Source organism: Apiospora hydei, assembly GCF_038363865.1.
Source record: "Apiospora hydei strain CBS 114990 chromosome Unknown utg000005l_segment0_segment0, whole genome shotgun sequence".
In the NCBI taxonomy this organism is placed as follows: domain Eukaryota; kingdom Fungi; phylum Ascomycota; class Sordariomycetes; order Amphisphaeriales; family Apiosporaceae; genus Apiospora; species Apiospora hydei.
In genome coordinates, this window is record NW_027117364.1 from 3,947,098 (window position 1) to 3,961,534 (window position 14,437).

A 14,437-nucleotide genomic window follows, 5' to 3' on the forward strand; every position below is an offset into this window, starting at 1 on the left:
CTACTTAAGTTAAAGGAATAAATTACGGCAGTAGTTAATAATAAACTATAAAGCGATATTTTTAATAATAAGCTTTTATAAAAAGTTAAAAAAGATATAACTAAGAGACGCCGTCGGCGTTACGGTAAATAATAAACGGAACCGGCCCTGCTAAACCTCCGTAAAAAAAGGGGTAGTGTAACGGCTAAGCATAAAGCTTAAGCTTTACACTAGCTAGCGATAAACCAACGGCTATCCCTAGGTTATACGAACCCCGTCCGGGGACTTTATATAAATACGGCCTCCGTCCTTATTATTAATAGCCTTTTTTTTTTTTTTTATCTCTATTATTCTCGTTAATAAATATATATACTTATCGCTATAACTATATCTTAGTCTGCGCTAATACTCGCCGTGACACGACGTATATCACTTAGCGACGTACTTTTTTTACTTTTCGACTTTTTTATATAAATTAATTTAATTATAACGTTTAAAATTAATTAAAACTACTCGTTATTCGATTTTTCGCTTAATTTTATATTTTTTTTATATATTCGCTTATTGTAACCTGTTTCGCCGTAAATATTATAGCGCTTTTCACCGGTCGCCCTTCGTTTTAACGAACCCTTATTTTTACTTTTATCGGGCGCTAAACGCTTCCTTTTTACTTTCTCGTCTTATAGCTGCTAATACTTTTTAATAGTAAGGGCTTTTTTAAGCTAAACTCGCGATTTTTTAATTTTCCGGCGCTTAAAAAGTGTTAAATTAACCTCTTTTAATATATATATTTTATCGCGTATAAAAGTTAACGTGGTTTACTATTAAGTGGCCCGTATTATTAAGTGGTCCACTTTTATTATTTTTTAATATTTTTATAAAAATTATTTTAACCACGATATTTTAAATTAATTAAAACTATTCGCTATTCGAATCGCTATTTAATTTTATATCTTTTTATATATTCGCGTATTATAACTTATTTGGCCGTAAATGCCACAGCGCCTGCCGCCCGTCGCGCGCCGCTTTAATAAACTACCATTTTCGCTTTCGTCGGTCGTTGGACGCTTCCTTTTGCCTTTTCGTTCTGCAGCCTTCGAGATTCCTTAATCGTAAGGGCTCTTTTAAGCTGGACTCGCGATTTTTTGGTTTTCCGGCGTTTTAAAAGGGCTAAATTAGCCTTTTTTAAAGTACGTATTCGATTATATATAAAGGTTATTTTATAAATTATTTTAATTATACTTTTCGCTATTTAGTCTATTATATTTAAAATCGGCGTCGGAAAGCTTTTTTAATAAGTAAACACCTTTTTTTAATATAAATAAAGTGCTTAGTTATTTATTAAGGGTTAAACGGCGTTTAAAAGTCGTAAATATTAATTATCCCCGGACGAGATAAGTTAAGTATAAGCGTTTAGAGACGTATATTTAATTTATTAATTATTTCGTTCGGGTTATAAAGTATTAAGCCGAATACGTTAAATTTAAATTTAATATTAATTTTTATGAAAATAGCGAAATATATAGCTTTAAACGCGATAAAAAACTCGAGTTTCGTAATATAGTTTATCGAGGCCTTAATAAATAGCTTAATTTCCTTTAAATAAGTACGCTTTAAAAGCGAATAAAATATTATATCGAAAAGTTAAAATAAGTGCGATAAATAAAAAAATATATTAATAATAATAATGTCGTTATCTTAGTAGTATACTTTAAATTCGGCCGAAATGTAGCTCTCGTGGCCGTCGAGAATTAAAAAGCGGTAGCGACCCTTCGTTTACGATTTAGTATATTTATCGAAATGCTTAATTTAGTTTAAGCTTATTTTATTATCGGTTTATTTATTAGAAATCGGTTTAATTATTTAATCGCTCGGTAAGTTACTTTCGCGCGATTAATTCGCGAGGTAATATTAGTTTTAAATAATTAAAAAAGCGGAATACACTAGCTTTACGAATTAATATATTTAATCGCCGTCGATTATTTTTAATTGCTAAGCTAGACCGATTTCGTCTTTTTACGCCGATCGGCGCGTATTACGACGAAGGTTAACCCGATTATATTTATTATAAAGCCGGTCTCGTCGAAATTTTATATATTTTTATTTAAGATACCGTATTTATCTTTTATATTCGTAATTAATTTAAACTAGCTGGAAATAACGTTCGAATCTTCGTAAAAAGCTTTTTAATAATCGTATTAACGATTTATTTTAGTTTTAAAGTCTGAGTTTCGATTAATAAATCGACTAACCTAGTGCTTGCCGACGCGTTCGCCGCCGCGCGACGCGGTAAAGAAATTAGCTATATTTTCTATATTAGCGATCTTAGGAGATATCCCGCGGGTATTTAAATTAATTATATATTTACGAAGCACCTTTTTTATTCGTATTTAATTTATGCCGTAGGTGTCGAATATTACGTCGTGGGGTTTAGCCGTAAATTCGGTGACGTAAAGTGGTTTTAAAAACGTCGTATACTTTTATAGTATTTCTTTCACTTAATAAATTTAAGGGCTTTCGTGTCGCTTAAATAATTAAACCGATCCGGTTTTCTTAAATTAAATTAAGCATTGTGGTTATAAAATTATTACGCGTTAAAGTTTAATAAGGGTCGAGAAGTAGTGAAGGTAAACCACTTAATAATACGGACCACTTAATAGTAAACCACGTTATTTTATAAGCTATTTTAATTATACTTTTCACTATTTAGTTTACCGTATTTAAAATCGGCGTCGGAAAACTTTCTTAATAAATAAACACTTTTTTTTAATATAAATAAAGTGTTTAGTTATTTATTAAAGGTTAAACGGCGTTTAAGGGTCGTAAATATTAACCGTCCCCGAACGGGATAAATTAAATATAAACGTCCGGAGATATATATTTAATTTATTAATTATTTCGTCGAGATTATAAGGAACTAAATTAAAAACGTTAAATTTAAATTTAATATTATTTTTTATAAAAATAGCGAAATACGCGGCCTTAAAAGCGATAAAAAACTCGAGCTTCGTAATATAGTTTATCGAGGCCTTAATAAACAGCTCGATTTCTTTTAAATAAGTACGCTTTAAAGCCGAATAAAGTATTATATCGAGTAGTTAAAGCAGGTGAAATAAATAAAGAGGCATACCGAGTATAATAATATTATTATTTTAATAGTATACTTTAAATTCGGCCGAAATATAACTTTTATAACTATTAATAATTAAGAGGCGGTGGGAACTTTTCGTTTACGTTTTAATATATTTATCGAAGTGTTTAATTTAATTTAAACTTATCTCGTTATTAATTTAGTTATTAAAAGTTAGTTTAATCACTTAGTCGCCTAGTAAATCGGTTACGCGAGATTAATTCGCGAGGTAATATTAGTTTTAAACGATTAAAAACGGCGGAATATATTAACCCTACGAATTAATGCATTTAATCGCCGTTATTTATTCCCGATTATTAAGCTAAACCGATTTCGTTTTTCTACGCCGCTCGGCGCGTGTTACAACGAGTGTTAACCCGATTATACTTATTATAAAGCCGGTCTCGTCGAAATTCTAAATATTTTCGTCGACGATCCCGTATTTCGCTTTTATATTTATAATTAGTATAAATTAGCCGGAAATAATTTTAAAATTTTTATAAAAAGCCCTTTAATAATTATACCGACGATTTATTTTAATTTTTAAGTCCGGGTTACGGTTAATAAAGCGCTTAACCTAGTGTTTACCGACGCGGTCGCCGCCGCGCGACGCGGTAAAGAGATTAGCTATATTTTTTATACTAGCGAAATCGAGAGGCATCCTTCGAATATCTAAATTAATTATATATTTACGAAGTATTTCTTTTTTAATTAAATCTAGTTTACGTTATTTCGGTCGGATTTCGCGTTTTAAAGTTCGGCCGTAAATTTAATAACGTAAAATTAATTCGAGTATATTATAAACTTTTACTATTACTTTTTAACTTATTTAATTCGGTTAGTTTCGTGTCGTTTAAATTATTAAAACTATCCCATTTTTTTTAAAATTAATTAAGCATTATAATTATAAAAGTATTACGCGTTAAAGTTTAATTATATTAAAATTAAATTTAAGTGCGTTATTAAGTAATATACGTTACGTAGTAATAAACTACGTTAACTCTTTTCGTTATTCATAAAACGTATTAAATAAATTACCGTTTTTTACTTTTTTAAAATAATTAACGAAAACAACGAGGAATTTATTTAAAAATAATAAAACGAATTTAAAAAATATTTTAATAACTTTTAAAAAAGTAAAAAAGGTTAAAAAGGTTTATTTAACGATAAATATTATAAAAATAATTAAATTAAAGAATTAAAAAATTTTCGAAAAAGTGAATAAATAAAAAGTTAAAAAGTAAGCTTAAATAAAAAAAGAGTAAGAAAAGTAAAGAAAAAAACGTAAAAAAACCCGGCTATATTAATAAATTTTATTAATTTAAAATATAATATACATTAAAAATGTAACTTAAAATAAATATAGTTTAACCTTATACTTAAAAGAAGTCACTTATAGTTTTAATTTATTACCCACGAATACTTATAAGTATTTTAAATACCCTTTTAAATAGAGATAATCATGAAATAATCTCGCATTGTCTAGACTGTATATCGAATGCCGTCCCTCTAATAGTACCCATGGGTAACCCATAATATCTTAGTCTACCCATGGGCTACCCATGGGTTTTGTTAGCCACCCACGCTTCCCCATAGGTAGCCATGGGTTTTTGGGTAGGTGCCCATGACCGACCCATAATCTTCGGATGCTGATTTAATAAAGCGCACAGCTCGGCTCTTGATTTATGCCGCTCTACAGTCCAGACTCCAGTACGGCTGATGTTTGTATACCCTGTTGCGTACTCAACGATGTGCCTTGATGCGAGCCCTTCACACAATCATTATCACCAGTTGACCTCCGGCAGCACGCAGAAGCCGGGAGAAACCAAGCATAGAGCAGTACGCACACACGTGGTTCTGAAAGTTCATGTTTTGGAATGTCTTGCATCGGCGACATCGTCCGTACCTGCATGGAGGAGCAGCACTTTCGCGGAAACCCAGGCAGGGACAGGGCTGACTGCGGGGTTGGCCGCTGTTACGCTAACAACAGTCTCGACTACCATATCAAGTGGGTATTAACATGGGCGGGGATGTCCGCCGAGAATATGCCGCTTGGACTTCATCAAAAATGCGGTTAGGGAGATCATGCTAGATCGGGAGATGGGCGATAAATATCGGGTCGCATCGAAATGCCAAATGAAAAGTCACCGTGCCCGCCCACCGTCTATTTCACCGCCCGGCCAGCCCAGCCAGCCCCCCCTTACGATATCTGGTTGCAGTTATGCGAAGACACACCAAGGAAGCGGAGAGGTGCCACAGAAGATGGCTCATACCTAGCCAGAATCCGGGCTTGATTGGCCGCCTTGCCGCCCTAAAATCGTGGGCCTTTTGGTAGACGGTCGTGGCAGCAAGCCATTCAACCAACGGCGCCGGGACCCAATGAAATGCTCGGGCCTAGGCGTCTTTTCATCCCTCAGTCCGTTGCCACCAGCAAGTCCAACTAACCTAGATATGTACTCCCAACCTCACTCGAGTTTCCATCCCCCAATCTGCGATTTCGCTACCATCCATCTCTAAATCTTCACATCGCAATTTGTCCATCAGGCAGCATTCAATTTTGACCACAATATTCGCGACCATGACGGCAAACCCGCGCGCCAACATTACACGGACATCGTCTGTGGTCTCCAGACATCCCAGCATCTATCCGCCGTCGGTCATGCGCACCCAAGGCCGTCGCAAAACGTGGGGAGCATGGAATGCGACCGCCGATCCCATGGCCGCCTCGACGTCATCCCTTGATGGCCACGAGGAACCCGGCGAGGACTTCAAGACGAACGAGGCGGCGCCTGTTGTCCCTACCAGTCCCCACAGTACGGCGAACGATCATATGCCCGTCTTGGCCCCGGTGTCGTCTGCGGGCAGCTGCTGTCCCTGCACCGCGGCCAAGCTCGACAAGGGGAAGGGCAAGGCCCATTATTTCGACGAGGCGGAAGAGGAGGTCGGCGGCACGAACGGTGCGGCGCCCGCTGTAGGTGACCGTCCCCGCAGCAGCGCGGCGGAGAGCGATCTGTCCGTCATCGCGCCGGAGCCGTCGGTGGTCGGCAGTCCCCGCACCATGAGCGACAACGCGTGGGACGACTCCGTCCCGTGGCCCGGCAACACCTACATGATCATCGACAAAGCCACCGGGCGGCCCATCACGCTCAAGGAGAACGGCATGATCTACCTGCCTGGGGACGAGGAGGAGATACGCAGCCCAGCAGAAGTCGCACCGACGGCGGACAACACGTGGTACTGCGCCGAGAGCCAGAACTACCTGGGCTTCCTCAACCGGGCCACGGGGCGCTACATGGGCCACAACGTGTTCCGCACCATGCAGGCCAGCGCGTTCAGCCTGCGCGCCTGGGAGCTGTTCACGGCGCGGCCGCATCCCAAGGGCGGGTATCACTTGATGACGCCGTTGTGGTCGAATGCACTGCAGGTGGTAGACATGGCGCCGGACGGGCGTCACTTGATCCGCAGAATGCACGGTGGGGTGTTGTGGGAGTTCCGCAAGGTTGAGAAATAGGCACGCCGAATTGATCAGTTGGGTACACATCAGATTGCCCAAATGTATCACGTGACTGGTCGGGGGCTGGACGGCCGACCCCCTCGATGCTTTTTGGGGGTCGCGCAACATTGTGAGCCAATTGCACCATGTCCCAATTACGCCTATCAATCCACCCCTCGTCTGCCTTATCAGGCCAAGACGCGACACAAACCATGCCGCAAGCCAAACACACCGGCGCCATGTCAAGCTTGCTTGTGAAGCTTGACACGATCTTGGCTCTTTCTTGCGCATCTCTCGGCTAACTTGGCTCAAAGCTTGACACAATTGTTTGGCCAATGCCCAGACGTGTTTGAGCCGCATTCGACTCTGGTGCAATTGAGATGCGTTTCCTCTTGGGTTCGAAATAGTTTTGATCGCTTGTCAGTGATGTTTGGAGTCTGGACCAGTCTCGGAGCCGTTGGCGACCGGGTAAGCTGGCCCTATCGCCCGCAAGGACGCAGGGTACTCCACGAGGCTCGCTGTGCTGACAGGCGCATGCTCGCTAGGAGGAACTTCAAGGGAAGCGGCATAATTGTACGAGACATCATTGGCTGGTCTGAAGGAATGCATCCCTGGGACTGGAGCTGGGTGTTGTCAATGTTTCGAACGTGCCGCGGTCCATCTGTGTCGAAGAGGTCCAGGTCCATGCTCATCTGTTCTGGAGGGCCTGATGGGATACGGGGCCCCCGAAACGAAACGAAACGTCGATCCCATCATCATTTTGACCTGCATTTTGAGCTAGATATTATTCGCGGGTTGGAAGAACGGCATGGCACACGAGCAGATAAATGTATGTGTAACTTCACAATTAACTTCGGCCGAAAAAGCAACCCTGCCACCTGGCTGCAACCACCCCGCCAACAAGCTAAGACATGAGCTTTCCTCATCCTCTCTCCTCTCCTTCTCGTTACACATGGTGTAGGCGCAATCATCATGGCCGGCCATTCGCGGTGTTGTGTTATCTGTTCTAGAAGGATTCGAAGACATAAATTTCGTGTAAACGACCACATGACCACCCCCTTGCGTTGGTTGGTTCTCGCCATGTTGACAGCAGCCGGCTGTCTCACACCTTCTGCATCTATCCAGTCGTCGCCTTGGCCAGCCTCTTGGCCAGCGGGCAAGCAAGCTTGGATATCTCTGAGCCCAGCCTTGGCGCGCCTGCGCCAAGTCGGGTGAGGGTTCTCAGCTCCCTATTCTGGCTAGGTCCGTTTCTCCATCTCTCGTCTCCCTGTATTACGCCAAGCAGGGCCAAGGCCAACCAGCAACGGATATTTCTCCCAACCGGGGAACCATGCGTGTGCGATTGAAAGACTCCATTATGTCGTCGACTGCCCATGGGCAGCGCGATATGGGCGACGATTGGTCGCTGCACGACGGAGATTGGTCTCTATCGGGCAGAACTCATCCCCATATCAAACCAAGTCTCGTCCTCCATCGACCCAGAACGCCGGGTCTCTGCTAGACGACAGCTCTGGTTTGCTGATAAAGGAAGCTGGCTGCATTTAGCCATGCGCTGTGGTGAGCCGACTGGACCTTGGCGCGCGCAGCTGAGAGAGTGGGTGTAACGTGAATCGTGAGGAGCTGCTGCAGTACTTATACTCGGCCCGTCGCTGCTTGGGTCTCAGACTGTCTCTTCCACTCCAGCCCAGCTCTCATCCCGCCTCACTCGGTTCGGAACAGCGTTGAGCCTAGCAAAGCCCCGAAGCCTCAACCGAAGAGCCAGCAGGGTGCCCCATCCACGATGGGTGAGTTGTACCCTAAACCACGCACCTCCCCTGCCCCATCTTCATTGAAGAGTGACGACCGAAACGGGAGCTGGGAATGCCCAATTGACAAGAAGAATGTATGCTGACAGAAGCCCAGCCGATACCAGCACCACCCTCACCAACCGCAACTCCATCGGCGCCGTCCACGCAGCACCGCACGATGCCGACGCCGTCGACGCCGTCATCAGCGACGCCAAGGAGGTGCACGAGGTGCAGCTCGCGGGCGCGAAAGAGGAGCGCGAGACCTTCCACGGCCTGATCCTGCCGACGCCCGAGGAGAAGTCGACGCTGCGCCGCGTCGCCGGCAAGATGCCCGCCTCGTGCTACTACCTCTGCGCCGTCGAGTTCGCCGAGCGCGCCTCCTACTACGGCTGCAACCAGGTCTACAAGAACTTCATCCGCGCGCCCCTGCCGCCCGACGGGCCGGGAACGGGCGCCGCGGGGTCGCTCGACTCTAAGTACGGCGCGGGGGCGTTGGGGAAGGGGTCCTCGACGGCTAGTGCGATGACGGAGGCGTTCAAGTTCCTGTCGTATGCGTTGCCCATCTTCTTTGGTTGGCTCGCGGATACCAAGTACGGTCGTTTCAAGATGATCTGCTGGGGCGTTGCCATCTGCGGTGTTGCTCACAGTAAGTACAATCCACACACGAGCACTTGCATCCTCGTGGCAGCCTACTGACCCAATTTGATGTACAGTCATCATGATCATCTCCGCTCTGCCCCCGGTTCTCCAGTCGGGCAAGGCCATGGGCCCGTTCGCCCTGTCTCTCTACATGCTCTCCATCGGCGCGGCCCAGTTCAAGCCCAACATCTCGCCGACCGTCATGGACCAGTCGCCCCACAAGGTCGCCCACGTCATCACCAACAACAAGGGCGAGAAGGTCATCGTCGACCCCGAGGAGTCCATCAACAGCGTCATGCTGTGGTTCTACCTGCTGGTCAACATCGGCGCCGCCACGGGCATCGCCACCACCTACCTGGCCAAGGGCGTCGGCTACTGGGCCGCGTACCTGATCCCCACCATCCTGTACCTGATGCTGCCGCCGCTGCTGTGGTACCTCAACTCGCGCCTGGTGAAGCAGCCGCCGGGCGGCTCCGACCTCGGCAACGTCTTCAAGGTCCTCGGCGACATCCTGACGCACGGCGGCCTCCGGAGCATCGGCCGCCACGGCTTCTGGGAGGCCGGCAAGCCCAGCGTGCGCCGGGCCGCGGGCAGCACCAAGGAGTACGGCTACGACGACGTCTTCGTCGACGACGTGCGGCGCACCTTCCAGGCCTGCGGCATCTTCATCTTCCAGCCCATCTTCCAGATCAACGACACGGGCCTCGGCGCCGCCGGCAACGCCCTGACCGCGGGCATGGAGAACAGCGGCATGCCCAACGACCTGCTCGACAACCTCAACTCGGTCGCCATCGTCTTCACCGTGCCGCTCATGAACCACCTCATCTACCCGCTGCTCCGCCGCTTCAACATCCACTGGGGCCCCATCTCGCGCATGACCTTCGGCTTCCTCCTGGCCACGTTCGGCTCCGTCGGCTACTCGGTCCTGCAGTACCGCGTCTACCAGACCTCGCCGTGCGGCTACAACGCCACCACCTGCGCCGAGCTCGTGCCCGAGGGCGAGAACCCCCTGTCCACCGTCCCGATCGAGCTCTACTCCATCCCCGTCATCCTGGGCGCCTGCTCCGAGGTCTTCATCAACGTCACCGCCTACGGCATCGCCTACAGCCGGTCTCCCAAGAAGTAAGTCTCTCACGCTTGGCGTCGTTTCGTACGACGTCTCTCCATGTTTCAAGAAATCACTGCTAACCTCTTACCTTCCTCTCCAACAGCATGAAAGGCCTCGTTGCCTCCATCAACCTGTTCATGACGGCCATCCAGGCCATCATCGGCTTGGCCACGGCGCCCGCCGTCAAGGACCCGTACCTCATCTGGTGCTTCGCGGGCCCGACCATCGCGGGCTTCGTGCTGGCCATCATCTTCTACTTCACCTTCCGCCACATCGACAAGGAGGAGTTCGTCATCAACACCGACTTTGGCGACATGAAGCGCGACTCGGAAGCCGACAGCGACGTCGAGCGCGCGCACCGGAACCAGGGCCAGCCGCAGCTGCTGACGGAGGAGAAGAAAGGGGGAAGGCGATGAGCTGATGACAGGAGCCCGGTACTGTATGGAAAGAGGCGCTAGCTTAGCGCCAGAGACCTGGATCCGCCCCGTGAAAGGGGTTGAAGAGCACAGCTTGAGTTTGGTGTGCTGTGTGCCACTCATATATGATACCATGTATAATTGAATGGACTCAGTTTAGGTGTGCATTTTAACACCAGATTACATCCAACAGTCGCTTCAGAACTTGTACAAGTCCATTTGATAGCGTCACCAATCATTGATATTTTCTTTTTTCTTTTTCCCCCTGAGCCTACCGCCACTATCATCAACGCCCACAGATCTCGGGCGACTTCCCCAGAAACAACCCTGTACTCTACATTTCCCGACTGTCTGCCTCTTGACCTCCTTGTCAGCCAATCGTGCACATCCTAAGCTGATGCGTCAGGTAATCAATTACCCCACCCAATGTTAATAGCAAGTCAGATCGCTGCATTTTGAGGCCCAAATCGAGGCAACGAGATGGCGGGGCTAGGCAACCCCCTGCTGACAGGCCACCTGCGTTGAAGCTCAGTTGTATTTTTTCATGAGGCCACTTATCAGGGTTACAGTGAATGAGGCCACTAGATAATGCTACATGGATTGGGCGCGGCCACCAATCAACCGCACTAGTAAATTCGTTACATTACAATTACCCGCTTCCCGTCTACCCATTAAATACCTACCATTCTGTCCCAAAGTATACTTCGACTTTCCAACCATCATTACTTGTTTTAAGAACAAGAACCCACAACTCAAAAGGTAAGTGACTTGCATGTTCTGCTGCTATATCCCATCCCTAGGCCCATGAGCTAATGGTACTGTTAGACAACCGATTGGAGGCCTGCTTAGAAGTGAGTATCATGCTAACAACCACCAGTGCTGTCCATAAGTGGTGTTGAGCTGACAATTATCTGCCTTTTGAACAGCGAGCTGCAGCAACATGAATTTCGGCAGCGATTTATACCAGTCGCAATTCAAAGGCAAGAGAATATTCAGGTGAATTTCGTGGCATCCTTCCCAGCACACTACTCCAGTCAGGTTGCTTTTAGTGAGGGATACACGCCGTCTGGGCAGCCCTCATGGTCTATCACTTGGTGATATCCTGCGCTCTTTCACAAGCCTACTTAAGCAAACGATTCCCGACACAACGGCCCAGCTTAAACGACAGCAGCCCTGTAATCGTACTCGAATAACTGTGTGTGAAGCGCACTGCGGCCCTGGAAAGGGCTTAATGTAAGATGTCCCCGGTGCTTTCTTTAGTTTTCTTATTCAAATTCTTTTTCCTCTTCTTTTTATATTTCTTCTCTCTTTCGCCCCTTTTCTTTTCTTTCTTTTCGTTCTTTCTGTTTCTTTCTTTTCCTTTAAGAAATATCAGCTTTAAACCTTTAATGTCCTTATCTGTCATATAAAGTATTAATCTCATAAACCAAGTACTTTATTATCGCTAATTATCTTCGGTGCCAGGGAGCTGGTGTGACTACGCAACCCCTGGTGATGATGCGGTTCAGCCCATACCAAATGAAAAACAAACAACCATCGATGATATCAGCAACTGTGTGTTGCTATTACCCTGTTTCAACGTCACAAGCAATCCACCCTTCTCTGGCCATCTGGCCAATTCAGCATCTCGCAGTGTGATAGTGGGCTTTTCCTCGGATGAACATCAAACGAATGTACAATGCATCCACGACTCTCAGGATCTCGGCGGTTTCGACCTCTCCAGCGACGACGAATTCGATGTTGGCAACTTTCTTCAACGGCTTCAAGTCATTAAAGATGACTTGCTTCATTCATCGTCGGAGTATCAGCAGGACTCTGGGATTTACGCCCCAAGCAATGTTGACTCGCCTGGGAGCCAATCATTCAGCAGCAGCCTATTGACGAGTCCATCATATTGCTACACCCCACAGACCATGGCCAGCCTGGATGCGAGATATCCACAGAACTTACATCCAAAACTCGGCAACCAGTCCACACCACTCCAATACCTCAGTTCATCAGGGATGGACGTTACAAGAGCCTCGGTGGAACCATCGACGACTAGCTATTCGCCCAGCGTCAGCCAGAGCCCATGCTCTCAAGCTGAGCCCTTCATCGGGGACTCATGGTCACACGGTGCCTTCACACACGCAACGCAAACAACTCCGCTCGAGACTGCGGCGGCCCTGATTACCCCGGAGTCACCAACAACCTGCACCTTCTGTCAACGTCTCTTTCCACCAATGAGCCTACAACGGCACCTTGCCTCAAAACACGGCTTCGCTTGCGAAAAAGGCTGTTCCCATCAAACCTTCCCGACACGACGCGACTTGGAGCGACACTATAAAACGCGAGCGCACCAAGCTCAGGGCTATTCGGGTGTGTTCGACAACGACAGCGTGGCTGACTACAGGTGTGCTTGCGGGAAGTTTGATTACCGCAAAGACAACCACAAACGACACTTGCAGAAATGCAAGAAGGGGGCCGCCGCCGCACTTTCCACTGCGGGCGCTGTGCTCTCGACGTTACCAATAAGGCGCTACACGAAGCACACTTGGCGGAGTGTTTGGAACAAAAGAGGAGGAGGCGCAAGAACAAGGACGACTAGCAATGATATCAATACAGGAACTCTATGCAAAGAGCACCCTCATATCAAGTTCCTTGGGTCAATCGGAAGGAAAAGGAATGAAATCTGGGGTGAGCTCTTGCTTGCTCCATACGAGCGTTGGTCGAGCGTTTTGGCTGGGTTTATTCAAGCAATCAGTTTAATATCCGTTTGTTGTTCTGTAGGCCAGTCGTAAGGGAGCATGACAGGGTTATTCACCTTAGTGCAGTATTCTATTTCCTATGGGCACTCATTTGAAGTTATTCCATTGCCAGCCGGTATCGATGGTGTGGCATAATAAGGGGTAAACTCTGCCAGTCGTGATCTTGTGGGGCATTCAGGGGCAACAAGGTTGGACCATAGCTGACGGTGCTCAATGAACTTTCAGGTTTTGTGCAATCAAATTATCGATATGGCACTGGTGCTGCATTATGAATATTCATAAACACATGCAGCAAGTGCAACTCGAAAGCCAACCAGTAATCTAGCGACATGCGGCTCCGGATTGGCGACACATCGATGCTTCATTATGACCTCATCGACCGGCGGATTAGCATGTGGGGCAACGTACTAGTTGTACGCATCACCACGACCTCAACCAGCGTCACCAGCAAGGAGCTCGCATTCCATAGATACTTAAGCCCAGCACAACCATCCCATCTCTAACGACCACTCACACTACTCCATCAATTATCACCACCTACCTAATTCAGACCACGCAACAGTCTATCCCTAAATACTTCCCCGTCCAACCTCCAACTTAACATCCATCCATCAACATGCCTCAACCAGGACAAGGCGGCATGGCCGGAGCCGCCAAGACCCCTGCCACCGCTGGCATCGGCGAGGACAAGCCCAAGGCCTTTGACGCCCAGGGAGCCATCGGCAAGCAATTTACTGGTATGTTCGCTCAACCTCTCTTGATCCCGCGCACCTTCCATGAAGCTCGTATATTAATATTAACTTTCCACTATGGAGACAAGGGCGCGATTGGCGGAACTGCCGCAGCTATTGGCGGGCCATTGGCCAAGGACGGCATGATCGGAAAGCAGTTCACGACTGAGGGTAGCATCGGCGGCAACGTCCAGAATGCCATGGGAGGAACCAAGGGTCCTGGAAGCAACTAGATGTTGATGTTCAACGTAATGCGATTGTTACGACAGCGTCATCATGACGCGACAGATGCGGATACCAGAGACTTACTCTCTCGTTCACTCATAATATGTTTTTGTCATCAGATAATCCGAGATTAAATTTTGCATTTACATTGCTCAGTAAACATTGATATTGATATACATGCT

The 14,437-nt window shown here is 46.6% G+C and overlaps 3 protein-coding genes across 3 annotated transcripts; all 3 read left to right on the forward strand.

The window, feature by feature from the left end:
• Nucleotides 1–5,687: 5,687 nt before the first annotated feature.
• Nucleotides 5,688–6,620, forward strand: PG997_006692 (uncharacterized protein; the record flags this gene model as incomplete). The annotated part of the gene is made up of 1 exon (XM_066811007.1): nt 5,688–6,620. One exon carries the CDS (start codon nt 5,688–5,690, stop codon nt 6,618–6,620), a length of 933 nt encoding a protein of 310 aa, XP_066669930.1.
• A 1,762-nt stretch (nt 6,621–8,382) lies between these two features.
• On the forward strand, nt 8,383–10,552 carry PG997_006693 (H+/oligopeptide symporter; the record flags this gene model as incomplete). Its single annotated transcript, XM_066811008.1, has 4 exons — nt 8,383–8,386; nt 8,505–9,035; nt 9,103–10,150; nt 10,240–10,552. The coding sequence occupies 4 exons, from the start codon at nt 8,383–8,385 to the stop codon at nt 10,550–10,552; spliced, it is 1,896 nt and encodes a 631-aa protein (XP_066669931.1).
• A 3,363-nt stretch (nt 10,553–13,915) lies between these two features.
• PG997_006694 (uncharacterized protein) lies at nt 13,916–14,263 on the forward strand (the record flags this gene model as incomplete). The annotated part of the gene is made up of 1 exon (XM_066811009.1): nt 13,916–14,263. The coding sequence occupies one exon, from the start codon at nt 13,916–13,918 to the stop codon at nt 14,261–14,263; it is 348 nt and encodes a 115-aa protein (XP_066669932.1).
• Nucleotides 14,264–14,437: the final 174 nt, after the last annotated feature.